Source organism: Mustela lutreola, chromosome 8 (assembly GCF_030435805.1).
Source record: "Mustela lutreola isolate mMusLut2 chromosome 8, mMusLut2.pri, whole genome shotgun sequence".
NCBI lineage: Eukaryota > Metazoa > Chordata > Mammalia > Carnivora > Mustelidae > Mustela > Mustela lutreola.
In genome coordinates, this window is record NC_081297.1 from 20,776,510 (window position 1) to 20,792,855 (window position 16,346).

Here is a 16,346-nt window from a genome sequence, read left to right on the forward strand (position 1 = left end):
CTCTTGGTTATCTACATGGTTTCTCTGGGAAAATGCCTATTCACTATTAATCAGACTATCTGTTTTTGTTTTGCTACTGAAGTATATGAGCTCTTTATATATTTTGGATATTAACCCCTTAGTGGATATATGATCTGTAAATATTTTTTCCCACTCACAATAGGTTGTCTTTTCATTTTGTTGATGGCTTCCTTTGGTGTGCTTCTTCTTTTTAGTTTGTTGTAGTTTCACTTGTTTATTTTTGCTTTTATTGCCTTTGTTTTTGGGGTCAGTTTCAAAAAGTCATCACCACAACTGATGTCAAGGAGCTTACCACCTGTCTTCTAGACATTCTTTGGTTTTAGGTCTTATATTCAAGTCGATATTTTTGAGTTAATTTTTTGTGTATCATAAGATAGCAGTCTAGTTTCATTCTTTTGTATGTGGGTGTCCAGTTTTCTTGATACCATTTACTGAAGAGACTGTCCTTTCACTATTGTGTATTTTGCCTCTTTCGATGTAAACTAATTGACTACATATGCATGAGTTTAACTTTTCTGGGCTCGCTATTCTATTCCATTGGTGTCTGTTTTTATATCAATAGTTTGATTGCTATAGCTATATAATATCATTATTTCAAGCCAGGAACATGATGCCTTCAGCTTTGCTCTTCTCTTTCAAGATTGTTTTCACTATTTAGGATCTTTTGCTATTCCATAAGAATTTTAGGATTGTTTGTTTTATTTCTGTAAAAAATGCTGGAGAATTGACATTGAATAGGGATTGCATTGAACCTCTAGATTGTTTTGAGTGATATGGACTTTTTACTATAATTTATTCTCTTAATCCATGAGTGCATAGTATTTATCCATTTATTTGTGTCTTTAATTTTTTTCGTCAGTATCTTATAATCATTAGCATACAGGTATTTCATCTCATTGGTTAATTTTTTTCTTAGGAATTTTATTACTTTTAATGCAATTGTAAATGGAATTGTCTTCTTAATTTCCTTTTCTGAGAGTTCGCAGTTAGTGAACACAAGCACAACATATATTTGTGTATAGATTATCCTACAACTTTACTGAATTTGTTTATTATAACAGTTTTTTGGTGGAATCTTTAGGGTTTTCTATGTATAAGATCATGTCATCCACAACTGGTGACCATTTTACTTCTTCCTTTCCAATATGTATGCCTCTTATTTCTTTTTCTTGTCTAATTGCTCTGGCTAGGATTTTTGATACTATATTGGATAAATGTGGCAAGAATGGGCATCCTTCTCTTATTCCTGGTCTTAGATGAAAAGCTTTCAGCTTTCCATGTTGAATGTGATGTTAACTACGGGATTGTCATATATGGCCTTTATTATGTTGAAGTATGTTCCCTTTATAGCCATTTTTTGGAGAGTTTTTATCATAAACAGATGTTGGATTTGGTCAAATACTTTTTCCTGCATCTCTTGAGATGGTATGATTTTTTCCCTCATTTTGTTTAATGTGGTGTATAATGTTGATTGATTTGCAAATGCTGAACCATCGTTATATCTCTGGAACAAATTCTACCTCATCATGGTGTATGATTGCTTTAATGTATTGTTGAATTTGGTTTGCTAATATGTTGTTGAGGATTTTTTGCATCAATATTCACTGGAGCATTGGCCCAGGATTTTCCTTTTCTGTGGTGTCTTTGTCTGCTTCTGATATCACAGTAATCCTAGCTTTGTAAATGAGTTTGGAAGCATTCCCTCTTTAATTTTTTGCAAGAGTTTAAGAAGGATATGTATTAAGTCTTCTTAAAATATTTAGTAGAATTTACCAGTGAAATTGTCTTAACCTGAAATTTGGTTTGTAGTAAGATTTTTGGTTGCTGATTCAATCTTCTTAACTAGTAATTAGTCTATTCAGATTGTGTAATTCTTCATGATTCAGTATTTGAGGATTGTATGCTTCTAGGAATTTATCCATGCTTCTAAGCTGGTGTATAATTGTTCATAGTAGTGTCTTATCATCCCTTTTATTTCTGTGGTATCAGTTGTAACTTCTCTTCTTTTATTTCTGATTTACTTGAGCTCTCTTGGTAAGTCTAGCTAAAGGTTTGTCAAATCTATTTATCTTTTCAAAGTACCAGCTTATTGATCCTTTCTTCTGTCATTTTAGTCTCTACTTCATATTTGCGCTATTGTTATTTCTTCCATTCTACTAACTTTAGGCTCTGTTGGTTTTTCTTTTTCTATTTCCTTTAGGTGTAAAGGTACACTGTTTATTTGAGATTTTTTCTTTTTCTTTTTCTTTTTTTTTTTTTTTTTTTGAGTTAGGCTTGTTTTACTATGAACTTAGAATTCCCTCTTAGAACTGCTTTGCTGCATCCCATAGATTTTAGATTTTAGTGTGTTGTACTTCCATTTTCATTTGTCTCAATTTTTTTTTTTTTTAAATTTCGCCACTGCCCCTTTGGTTTTTCAGCAGATGTTGTTTAAACTTCACTTACTCATGATTTTTCCAGTCATTTATTGAGGCTTTGTGGGAGAGTGCAAGTGTCAGGCATATCTACTGGCTTTAGTGGGGCAGCAAGAAAGTGTAGGGCTTGGGGATGCCCACTGGCTTTAGCAAGGCAGTGGGAGGGGCTGGGGCATGCCTGCTGCTTTGGAAGGGGAATGAGGCAGTGCAGGGACTGTGTGCCCCTCCGGCACCAATAAGGTATTGAGAGGGTGCAAAAATGGTGCTTACCAGCACTACCATTTCTGGAGGGAGTCCCAAAAACACCTTCAATGCTTTCAGATGGGAAAATGAATCTCTTTCACATATAGTTTAGGTGCTTTTCAAACTGCTGCTACTATGGTGGGCCCTGCAGTGATCAGTCTGTGTGTGAGCCTTTTTTTTTTAAATTTTTTATTTTTTATAAACATATATTTTTATCCCCAGGGGTACAGGTCTGTGTGTGAGCCTTTTAAGATCAGTATGTTAGTTCCCTATAGACTTTTAGGTCTCCTGGATGGCAGCCCTATTGGTTTTCAAAGACAGATGTTTTAGGAATTCATCTTTATGATGCAGATCTCAAGGGTTAGGGTGCCTGATACGGGGCACAGACCCCTAGCTCCTAAAGAAGTTCTGGATTTGTGAGATCTCTCCTGACTGTAAGTCGCCATGTTGGGGGTAGGGCTTTTGGTAAACATGGCTTTTCCTTGTCTACCTGTCTCCATATGGTGCCTTTATAATTTGTTGTGAAGGAGCTGTTCACAGTTTTCCAGGTCTTTTTCATAGAGAATTGTTCTACAGGTTCAGGGTGTCCGTGGGAGGAGATGAGTCCAGGATACTTCTGTGCTGCTATCTTGGACCACCCCCCAAGTCAATTTTAATAATATATTTTAGTTAACCCAATATGCCAAAGATATTTTCATTTTAACATGTAATTAATATAGAAATTATTAATGAGCTCCTATACATTCTTTTCTCATAAACTTCAAATCTGGTGAGTATTTTATATGTACCCCAGTTCAAACGAGTCACATTTCTTTTTTTTTTTTTAAAGATTTTATTTATTTATTTGACAGACAGAAATCGCAAGTAGGCAGAGAGGCAGGTACAGAGAGAGGGGGAGGCAGGCTCTCTGTTGAGCAGAGAGCCTGATGTGGGGCTCGATCCCAGGACCCTGGGATCATGACCTGAGTCGAAGGCAGAGGCTTTAACCCACTGAGCCACCCAAGCACCCCAGACACATTTCAAGTGCTCAATTGCCACTTAGGGCTAGTGGCTACCACACTGACAGCTCAGCTCTATACCCTTCTTTTCTCTAATCCTCAGGATAAGAATTATATTCTATATAAAGGTAAGCCTCATTGCTCTGCATTATCTTAGTGTCCTCGTGAGAGGCATTGTGCCTATAATTTTTGCTTTCTTCCCTATCATCTTTAAATGAGCCCTTTGTTCAGATTGCTTTCTCCATGAGGGTGTGTTCAGTAGTACTTTACAGCATCATCAGCATGATGTAGTATTCTTAGTTTTGCTTTACAAAAAAAAAAAAAACTTTAATATTTTACTCATAGAATCTACTTTCCAAGATATCGGTCACCTTTATCATTAGGGTCTTATTCATTTATCTTCATTTTTATTAATAGAAAACAATCAAATCTGGACATAAATATTAGCCATTGTTTAAAAGACTAAGAAAAATCAAGGGCAGTATTCAACATAAATTCCAAAGCAATTTGTTTATAGTCCACACAGAATTCTTTCGTGGGGATTCTTTTTCATGTGATTTCTACTGTAGAATATTATTTTCTTGACCTTCAGCTAGATTTATTTTATGCATCTTAGTTCGAAATCTTAAATTGTGATATGTTTAAGTAACAGTGTAAACATTTATCTCTGTAACCCATATTCATGCAACAATGAAATTTATTATAAATCACAGAATCTATGCCTCGAAATGTTCAGCAAACACTAATGTAGAATCTAAGGCATATTTAATTCTTCCAAAGAGACAGTAGTTTTATTAAAATCTGTTAAAAATTAAGGTGCATGCGATTATTTGAATATTTGTTCTCTGCTATTTTGTTTCAAGATAATAAACTTAATTTTAAAAAAAGATTTTAAAGTACATTAGTCATTCTTGTGTAATATGATGGGTTTTGGTCAAAATCAGGTGTCTTTTTGAAAATTAGTGAGAAAAGTCAGGTAAACACAAAATGGAAGTCATCTAGTAAAAAGTTAAAGAAAATATTCAGCATAAAATGTGAAGAGGATGATGGAGGAATAGAAGATAAGTTCAGGAAAAATAGACTAGTCTGCCAGACTGAGTAAACACTGAATGTCTTAGGAGAAAGAAAGTTACATATGACCCCGTATATGACGACAGAGGATATGAACAATTTAATTGTTTAATTGCACAATATACAAGGTGCTGACCTGCTTTATCACAAGGACTTCTTGACTTTCATCTAGTTTTCCCTTCATTTTAGTTATTTTATTGCCTTTTGTCACATTCACTTAGTATCCCATTTAAGGATGTATTTCTAGATTTTAATTCCCATTTTATCCCATTTTTCCCCTATTAAATATGACGTTTAAAAACTAAAGCCCAGGGACACCTGGGTGTCTCCATCTGTTAAGCATCTGCCCTTGGCTCAGGTCATGATTCCAGGGTCCTGGGATGGAGCTCCATGTCAGGCTCCCTGCTTAGCGAGGAGTCTGCTTTTTCTCTTCTCCTTCTGCCCCTCTCCTCATGCTCGCTCTCTCTCTCTCTCAATAAATAAATAAAATCTTAAAAAAAAAAAAAAAAGGATAAAGCCCATTTAAGTACTTTGTATGAGGGAGAGGGTTTGTGTCCATAAATAACTGGTATATATTTTCTGTGAGAACAAAACACAGATAACAGCCACTGTCATTCCCTTCACTAAAAGGAGACAAGAGCAACAAGAGCTACACAAGTTGGTTACAAATCCAGACAATGATCTTTGGCAATATTTCAGTGCCATTAAATGGCTTATTGCCTTCTTTTGATTTTACTTTTAAGAATCTATTCTGAGGACATAATCTATATCCTTCTATGTTTTTACACAGCACCTGAGGAAAGCCCTCTACACACAAAGAGGCAGCATGGCCCAGTGCTTGAAGATATGGTCTCTGGAGAGCCAGGGCTCAAATTCTGACTCCACCACTAGGCTAAATTCATGATGTTGAGCAAGTTACTTAAATGTTGTGTCTCAGTTTCATCATCTATGATATGAAATAAAAAGATAACCTTTATTTACCCTATGGTCTTTGTGAGGATTAAATGAGGTAGTAAGTATAAATCACTTCCACTAGGTGAATTCCTTAATGTTCACTATTACCGTCATTACTGTCATAACAGGGCTAACTATAATGGCAAAAATAACAACAACAAGAATAAGGAAGAACCCCAGTGCACCATAATATGAGATTGGTTGCATAAACTCTGGTCTATTCATTCAAGGGCAAAGCCATTACATCTCATCACAGTATATACACTGTGTAGCACAGGAACTAAGACCTATAAGCATTCAATGCAATCTGAATTTCATTATGAAAAACACACAAGATACACACTGGGTTAACATTTTAATATCACAAAAATGCAATGTGTATTACGGTCAAGGGCCTGTCACAGTGTAATGGGTAGAGTGTAATGCATCTCACATTTGATGCAGTTTGTGGTTGGCAGAAGGATAACCTTCCAAAGATATGTGTGTCCGAATAGCTAAAATCTGCCAATGCTACCTTCTACAGGAAAAGGAACTTTGTAGATGGGATTAAATTAAGGAGTTTGAGATGGGGAGATTATTGTGGATTGTCCAAATGAGCCCTTGCAAGGGGGTCTTGCAAGAAGGAGGCAAAGGGATTTAGAGTTTTAGTTGATATGATGCAGAAGCAGAGTTGGGGATGATTAGAAGGGCCAGGAGTCAAGAAATGCATGCAAACTCTAGCAGCTGAAAACAGTAAACATCTTCTGAAATCTCTAGAAGGAACCAGGCTTGCTAACACCTTGACTAATTCTACACTTCTGACCTCCAGTGAGACTAATTACACCAGTGAGACTAAATCTGGACTTCTGACCTCTAAATCTGTTAAGATAATAAGTATGTATTGTTTTAAGCTCCTGGATTTGTGGTAATTTGTTACAGCAGCAATAGGAACCTAATATATAGTCAAGTAAGGCTCTTTTCTACTTCTAGGAAATGTTAGTACTTTCTGAATACCACCTGACAGCATAAGAGACAATCAATAAAGGCTACTGACTAAATACTGAATTGAATATTATACACCATCAAAATGTTTACAAATGAAAAAATGTTATTTAAAAAAATAACAGTTTACATTTTGGGGAAATCACAGTTAACTAACTGGGCAAACACCAAATTCTGCATACAAAAATTCCAGTAAAAAATAAATTAAAATAGTGATAGTGATTGTTTCCATATGTTGACCCTATAAAGCTGACTCTACTTTTTCTTCTTTACATTTCTGCAAATTTTCTATAACGAGCAGGTATTGTTTTCATAATGGGAGAAAGCACATCAATTTCATTTAAAAAGCAGACAGCAGTATAATGAGGCACATGAAAAGCAATTTACATAATATTGGTAAATTCAATCTTTTTATACACCAATGACTCTAATTTAATTAGTAATTCAAAACCTTCAAATTCCTGGGTCTAGTATGTCAGTTACTGTGAAGTCATGACGGGTCTGTGTTTTGAATTTGTCAACATGGGTCAGCTTTAATAATAGTAAAGCTAAGATTATCATCTTCAAAAAATCACCTGCTGACCAGCTACAGTGAGCTACATGGGGATAGCAAGCAGGGTTTCAAGGAGGAAGTGATTTATGTAGAAATTGGCTGTCGACCCAATGGGAAGGAAAAAGGCAAAGGGAAGAAAAGCTCGGGAACCTGCAGAATGATTCTGTTTACTTGAGTGTAGAAAGATAAGAGAAATCTTTCTCCAACTGTGGCTCTTTGACCTTGGAGAAACCATTCCACCACTCTGAGACCAGTCTCTTCCTTTGTGTAATGGCGGCACAGAACAAAACTATCTCTAAGATGAATGCCAAAAAAAACCACCCCTAAACCCACAAAAAACAAGAAACAAACACAAAAATAAAAAAAAACTTTCACTATTCTTCAGTCTCACTTTGTATTTCCACAGGGATTGCTATGTACCGATGTGAACTGGGTCCTCTGCACCGTGCAAATGGCCGATTCCATCACCATCAGATATTTCACAGTGTCTTCATTTTTACAGTGTCAGAAAATAGACTGCATGGTGCATTAAAGGCTTCAATAAGTAAGGGGTTATAGCAGCAGCTTGATGTCTGCTTAGTCACCGAAGCCTTGTAGCTTGTCACTTGTCAACTGTTTGAGGAATGCATTCATGACCCAGGAAACTTTCCTACTTTCTTCCATGAAAGGAAGAAACTTGGCAAAACCTAAAAAACAGCTTTCCAACTAAATGAAATGCTTGATAATTTCACAATTATTTTGATTTTAAATGAGGATGCCATTTCCAGAATACCTATGTGAAATTTTAATGGAAGCTCAAAATCTCAAAGAATTTTTTTTTTTCCCAGAAAATATTGATAGAGTACCTCTTATTTAAAGGAAGCTTTATTGTTTAATCCAAATATTAAGGGACTTTTAAGTCAGTAGGAGGGGGATGAATCAGGTTTATAGTTAATTCTAATGTGAAACAGAAAGGTAAATGCCATAGAAAGACATGGATGAATTATAATGGATAGAATTTCAGAGGAGGAAGAGAGATCATGTCCAGCTTCCAGACAGAGATGGTTCAGGGAAGCTTAGGGGACACATGGCATCGAAGGTGTTCAGATCCTGAATCAAGAACTGGGATGGCAAGAGAGGGCTTTGTTGGTGGAGGAAACAGAATAAACAAAGTCTTGATGGCATGGAAAATTTGGAGCATGTATAGAGAAAAGTAAAAAGGGAAATGTGGTGGAAGATGTATGGGATAAAGATCAAAATGATGGACAAGATCTAGACCCCAAGGCCTTGAATGCCAACCTAAGGAGACTGCATTTTAGTCTACAGACATCTGAGAACCATATAGGACTTTTGAGCAATTATTTAACTGATTAGCTCTCATCTCTCCCTCTTAAAAGGAACAAAGGTAATTCTGTAGTTTAAAATTCATGATGATTTCTCATTCAACAAGTGAACAAAATTCAAATCCACCTTTCTGTATGTCACCCAATGAGTTGGAAAAGATTTCAGATTTATAGTTTTGAAAATCTAAGGCGGGGGGGAAGATTTCCTCTATTGCTTTACTATTTCTTTGGGGTTGGAAGAGCAGTAGCCCTATTAAGATGTTGGAATGAAAGCTGCACACATGATGTCCCAGGAATTCCAACTGACCGGGGCATAGAATGGGACATGAACTTTATCCAGTGCCCTCCCAGCATCCTAATTTCAGGCCTTTTGGACATCAAGGCTTCGCTTTAGATCCTTTAGCACAGCCCCTAGTCTTCCTCCCTGATTGTTCTCGGGAACTAGCACTAAATCTGCATTTTGTACATGAAAAGAGAACACCACTTCAGCACAGTGCTCTCTCTGTAGCTGAGTGTGCGGGTGTGCCCACATGTGCAGGCACATTCATATATAAACATATAAATATACACACATTACACAAAATGGTGATGGCACATACCCTTATATTTTTGTTATACCTGTTACATCTTATTGTTATTTTGTAGTGAAAGCTCTATTTTTCCTAAATGGTTGACAGCACGTCCACCATATTGTATTATGAATCCAGCCAATACTCAATACTCAAAAAAACATCCAAGCCAAGTCCTGCAGCCTCCAGTACCTGCTGAATTTCTTTCTATGATCAGGTGAACAGCTGGTCTAACAGGACAAAAACATTATGGTTTCTATTTTTCTTCAGAACTGCGAAAGGCAAGATAGCTTAGCTTATTTCTTTAAAAACTCCTGAGATAAGTGAACTTATCACATGAAAGCAATCTATCAATATGCTTGTGTGTGCACGCATGTGTGAAACCCGTCTGCTTGCGACTGCAAAATGCAGAAGTCAGGTGCTGCATATTAAATACAGGTGGTGTTAGCAAATACGTGGAGTTCATCCACCAGCTTGGATTTCATGTGTCATGCCCGACACTTACCTCAATAAAGAAAATGCTGGCTGCTGACGTTGGATGGTGATACATATAGACGGTCACGAGAATGGCTGCGACTATAATGAGGACCAGGATGAGAATTCCAACAATGAGGCCAGCATGAAGGGTGCCCCCTTTCTTCTCGGCTGCGCTGTCATCTGTAGAAGCTGAAAGAACAGCACAGCTGTCACAACGTTCATGTGTGTGCTTTCAGGTTTGCATTTTCATTAGAGGAGGTGTTTATAGTTTCAATAAAATACCATTAGAACTTTTTCTTTTACTTTCTGTACATCTCTTCCTTTCCATGACACCAGTTTTAGAAGTCTGATGCTCTTTATTTGGGCAATGTAAAATCCATGCTATTCATGATTAAAAATACATTTATAGTTGTGTTTTAATTTATAGTGCAATAAACAAAATTAATAGCCTTTATTCTAAAAGTACTGTGGAGAATCTAAAACTCTAATTAACTATATAATAAATTTAACTTTGATTTTTCTCATTAAACCACTGCCACTTTTACCTATGGAAAAATTGATTACTGTTTGAAAGTTCCTCTCTCATCTTCTTCTGGAAATTTTATATTGCAGTTTAATGCTTCTTTTGATGGGCTAGAAAGTCTGTGCATTTTCAAAAGTCTGTGCATGAGTTCAAAAGCTAATTTTCAAAATCTTTTTTAAACTGAAATTCTCTTTAAAAGAGTAACAGATGGACGCTAAATGACCCTCAGATAGTTTTATCACCATCTCAAGAGAACACACAGAATATCAAAATATTCCACTATGCCACAAACCAATATCATTTGGTCTGACTTTTACTGAGATGTTTTCCACTGTAACACCCATTTTCACAGAATCAGGAAAAAGAAATTAAATTTCTAAAGTAATAATTACCAACCCAAAGTCAGTCAACCAAATAAAGCTAATCTCTAAAGTCTTCTCTTGTTCTAAAATTCTGCAATCTTTGATGACTACTCAGGTATTTAAAGATCTTAAATTATATGTAGCAGGTAACTGTTTATGTGCACACTATGACTGATTATTTTGAACCATTAGAAAAATTGCTTAATATTCATAAAAGCTCTACAGCAGTAGATTCCTAATCGTTTTTTTTTTTAAGATTTTTAAATTTATTATTTATTTGACAGACAGAGATCACAAGTAGGCAGAGAGGCAGGCATAGAGAGAGGAGGAAGCAGGCTCCCTGCTCCCTGCTGAGCAGAGAGCCTGATGCAGGGCTTGATCCCAGCATCCTGGGATCAAGACCTGAGCTGAAGGCAGAGGCTTTAACCCACTGAGCCACCCAGGTACCCCTAGATTCCTAATATTTTCATTACTAATTTGCATCTTTGTTTTAAATATTATTTTTGTCTATTGAACCTCATTTAATAAGCACTGATTTATTTCTCTTATTTTAGATTTTTTGCTAATAAAAAGCAAACATGACTCCCTCCCAGAATGTGTGGTCAATGTGTAGTAACAGAATTCCAGATAAAGCAAAGAAACATGACTTCCCTATTATTCCTCTCCACCCTTTAAATTTTTGTTGTTATTGTTTGTTTATTATCTGCTTGAGACCCATGGTAGGTGTTTGGTAATTTTTCTCCAAATCTAATAAAGATCAATATCCTAAAGCTTTCCCTTACATAACTAAAATTTATTGTTGAAAGAAAATACAGTTTAAACAGTAATTCATTATATAAAAAGAGAGGATTTGGGGAAGAAGGAAGAGTATAAATATCAGGGATCTGTCTCCCTTTGTAGACAATAAGTATACTGGCAGAATGTGTCTGACAACTATCTTGGCACTCTGGACTCTTATCAAAGCCTTGCAACTTTCAGGAGAAAGGCTTGGATTGCAAATTACGGTTAATTTCAATTTCAGCTCTTAGCACAGTAGTGGCTACCCATCGTCCACCCCTCAGTTATGTGGCAGGCAGCTGCACACGTGTTCCTGAAATAGCATACAGGAACCAGGGCAGGCAAAAAGCACCCTGTCCTCCAGAGATCAGGGATCTGTGTTCTGACCACTAATTGGTGCTTCTCATCACAGAGGCACAAAGATGTAGCCATTGGTTTCTTGTACCTTCCTCCATTGTTGCAAACCCTTCCCCCTCTGGCTGAAGTAATTTACAAGAGATTTAGAGAGTCAGGGCTCTTTTCACCCTCTTCCACTTCATTTTTCTCTTTTTCCTCTTTTGGGAGCTAGACAGTAAAGACTAGGACATTCAAAAACAACTGCATGTATGGAGTTAAAATAGATAGTGAGGGCACATGACTAGGAAATGGCTCAGAAAAGACCTGAAAAGACATTAAGATTACACCTCAGGCTGATCCTCAGCTAGAAACAGTCTGCAACAACAATAACAACATATAAGGCAATCAACAATAAACAAAAATAATATCAAAAAGCAGCAAGCTATGGGGAAGGGGAGGGGGAGAATCTGATTTCCAGAGTTACCACATTATTAGATTCAAATGTCCAGTTTTTAGCAAAAATTCACAAAACATGCAAAGAAACAAAAAGTATTGTTCATTCAAAGGAAAAAATAAATCAACAGAAACCATTCCTGAAAAAGAACTGACAGCAGTATAATAGAGTTTAAAATAATTGTCTTGAAGATGCCCAAAGAACCAAAAGAAGATGGGGAGAAAGTCCGGAAAACAATGTGTGAACAAAATGAAATATTAACACAGAGATAGAAAACGGAAAAAAGCAGAAAGAAATTCTGGAGCTGAATATATACAGTAACTGAAATGAAAAATTCACCAGAGGGATTCAAAGGCAGAAATGAGCAGGCAGAACAAAGAACCAGTGGACTTGGAAGACAGGACAGTGGAAATCACTGACTTTGAGGGACAGAAAGAAAAAGAGCTGAGGGGCCATCAAGTAGATCAACATGCACATTGCAGGAGTCCAGAAAGGAGGGACAGAGAGGGGGCAGAGAGAATATTTTAAGAAATAATGCCCCCAAACTTCCCAGATTTGATAAAAGACATGAATATAAACATCCACGAAGCTCAAGGGACTCAAGTAAGATGAACTCAAAATGACCCACACTGAGATTCATTATGACCAAAGTTTTGAAAATCAAAGTCAAAGAGAGAATTCCTAAGATAACAAAAAAGAAAAGAGTGAAGAAAGAGAAAGATGGTGGAGGAGTAGGAGACTGAAAGATCCAGGTCCCAGGAGTTCAGCTCGGTATTTATCAAACCATTTTGAACATCTACAAACTCAATAGGAGACAGAAAAAAAAAAAAAAAAAAGCAGCAATTGTAGGATCAGAAAAGCAACCACTTTCTGGAAGGTAGGACATGCGGAAAATTTAATCCGAGACAATAGGTGGGAAGAGAGACTGTGGAAGGAGGGGCCAGCTCCCAGCAAGTAAAAGAGCACTGGAGCACAAAATTGGAAATTTTAGAAGTCAGCTCCACTGAGGGAAGTTGCTCCCAAGGCTTAGCGGGTGGTAGAGCCCTCCCAGGGACAGTGTGGTCTCAGGACCTGCTGGAACACAAAAAGACCAGGGGTGCCTGAGTGTGGCAGAGCTGCCATGTATCAGAGCAGAGAAGCCAGCTGCAGAGACAGAGCAGAGCAAGGGTGCTCTCAGCTCGGGGTTACCTTAAACTGTGATCCAAGGCACAGTTGTACCACTGCTCTTCTAGCAGGGACCCCACAAGTGGCAAATCCGGACAGACTCACCCCACCCCCACTTTCCTCCTCCGGGAGGAGTGGCATGGCAGTGCACTGCAGCAATCTGCTAGGTTTGGAGACTCCAAACGGGGACATGCAACAGAGATAGAAACACCTGGTCATGGGCCTGGTAAGCTCAGAGCATAGCCAGAGACCAGGGAGATGGGAGGGATTGACTGCTTTTCTCTGAGGGCGCACTGAGGAATGGGGCCCTGAGCACTTGACTCCTAGGGGGCTGGAGATTGGGAGGCCACCATTTTCATTCTCCTCCTCCAAAGCAGTATGGAATGTATTCAGGAAACAAAAGCTCCCGAGAGTGAACCTGCACAGATTACTTAGTCTGGTCCCTGACAAGGGTGGAGCAATTCTGCCTCAGGCAAAGACATGTGAAAATCACTGCAACAGACCCTTCCCTACACAAGATCAGCAAGAAAATCCAGCCAAGACCAAGTTCATGGATCAATGAGAACTATGGAACTCCAGAGCTAGGGGAAAGCAACATAGAATTCATGGCTCTGTTCTATTCACCAGACATATACACACACACACACACACAAAATATTAATATATATGTTTTTCTTTTTACCCCCAGGTTTTGGGTCTCTTCTGGTTTGATTAGTGTTTATTTTTCTGGGGTCATTGCTACTCTTTTAGTATTTGTTCTCTCATTCATCTATTTTTATCTGGATAAATTGACAAGGTAGAAATCCAACACAAAAAAAAATAAAAAAGAGAGAAAGAAAAAGAAAGAATAAGAAGCAGTACCGATGGCTAGGGATCTAATCAATATGGGCATTAGTAACATGTCAGAACTAGAGTTCAGAATGACGATTATCAAGGCGCTAGCTGGGCTCAAAAAAAGCATGGAATACAATAATAGTAGGGGATTTTAACTCTCTCCTTACTGAAATGGACAGAACATCTTAGCAAATCAATAAGGAAATAAGGCTTTAAATGACATGCTGGATCAGATGGACATCACAGATACACTTAGAACATTCTATCCCCAAACAACAGAATACACATTCTTCTCTAGTGCACACAGAACATTCTCAACCTGGGTCACAAATCAGGTCTCAACTGCTACCAAAAGATTGGGGATCATTCCCTGCATATTTTCAGACCACAATGCTCTGAAGCTAGAATTCAGTTACAAGAGGAAAGCTGGAAAGAACTCAAATACATGGAGGCTAAAGAGCATCTTATTAAAGAATAAATGGCTCAACCAGGAAATTAAAGAAGAATTAAAAAAATTTATGGAAACAAATTAAAATGAAACACAACTGTTCAAAATCTTTGGGACACAGCAAAGGTGGTCCTGAGAGGAAAGTATGTAGTGATACAATCCTTGCTCAAGAAAAAAGAAAAGTCTCAAGTACACAGCCTAATCCTATACCTAAAGGAGCTGGAGAAAGAACAGCAAAGAAAGCCTAAACCCAGCACGAGAAGAGAAATCATAAAGATCAGAGCAGAAATCAATGAAATAGAAACCAAAAGACTAACAGAACAAATAAAACTAAGAGCTGGTTCTTTGAAAGAATTTATAAGATTGATAAGCCTCTGGCCAGACTTATCAAAAAGAAAAGAGAAAGGACCCAAAGAAATAAAATCATGAACTAAAGAGGAGAGATCACAACCAACACCATAGAAATACAAACAATTATAAGAACATATGAGCAACTATATGCCAGCAAATTTGAAAATCTGGAAGAAATGGATGCATTCCTAGAGACATATAAAATACCAGAGCTGAACCAGGAAGAAATAAAAAACCTGAACAGACCCACAACCAGTAAGGAGATTGAAGCAGATATCAAAAGTCTTCCAACAAACAAAAGCCCAGGGCCAGACAGCTTCCCAGGGGAATTCTACCAAACATTTAAAGAAGAATTAATACATATTCTCCTGAAAAATGTTCCAAAAAATAGAAATGGAAGGAAAACTTCCAAACTTATTTTATGAGGCCAGCATTACCATGATCCTAAAACCAGACAAATAACCCATCAAAAAGGAGAATTACAGATCAATATCCCTGATGAATATGGTTGCAAAAATTCTCACTGAAATATTAGCTAATAGGATCCAATAGTACATTAAAAGGATGTGATTTGGTGAGTGCTGTGAAGTGTGTAAACCTGGTGATTCACAGACCTGGGGATAAAAATATATGTATATAAAAAATATATGTTTATAAAAAAAAAAAAAAATAAAAAATAAAAAAAAAATAAAAAAAAAATAAAAAAATAAAAAAAATAAAAAAAAAAAAAAAAAAAAAAAAAAAAAAAAGGACTATTCATCACGACAATGTGGATTTATTCCTGGGCTGCAAGATTGGTTCAACACTCACAAATCAATCAATGTGACATAATACATTAATAAAAGAAAAAACAAGAACTATATGATACTCTTCATAGATGTTGAAAAAAGCATTTGACAAAGTACAGCATCCTTTCCTGATCAAAACTCTTCATAGTGTAGGCACAGAGGGTACATACTTCTGTATCATCAAAACCATCTATGAAAAACCCACAGTGAATATCGTTCTTAATGGGGAAAAACAGAGCTTTTCCCCTAAGGTCAGGAACACAGCAGGGATATCCACTATCACCACTGCTATTCGACATAGTACTAGAAATCCTAGCCTCAGCAATCAGACAACAAAAGAAATAGAATGCATCTGAATCCACAAAGAAGTCAAACTCTCACCCTTTGCAGATGATATGATACTTTGTATGGAAAACCCAAGACCAGTAGTGCTAAAATTCATACAGGAATTTAGTAAAGTGTCAGAATATAAAATCAATGCACAGAAATCAGCTGCATTTCTGTACACCAACAGCAAGACAGAAAAGAAAAATTAAGGAGTTGATCCCACTTACAATTGCACCCAAAACCATAACATACCTAGAAATAAACCTAACCAAAGAGGCAAAGAATCTGTACTCGAAAACTATAAAGTACTCATGAAAGAAATAGAGGAAGACACAAAGAAATGGAAAAATGTTCCATGCTCATGGATTGGAAGAACAAA

At 36.9% G+C, this 16,346-nt stretch overlaps 1 protein-coding gene across 1 annotated transcript in view; it reads right to left on the bottom strand.

The window, feature by feature from the left end:
• The window catches only part of PLXDC2 (plexin domain containing 2), a 475,164-nt gene that overhangs the window by 44,261 nt on the left and 414,557 nt on the right, over positions 1-16,346 (bottom strand). The window contains exon 13 of the mRNA XM_059183993.1: positions 9,632-9,792. Within this exon, the coding sequence (XP_059039976.1) occupies positions 9,632-9,792 (161 nt within the window). The remainder of the gene's footprint in view (positions 1-9,631; positions 9,793-16,346) is intronic.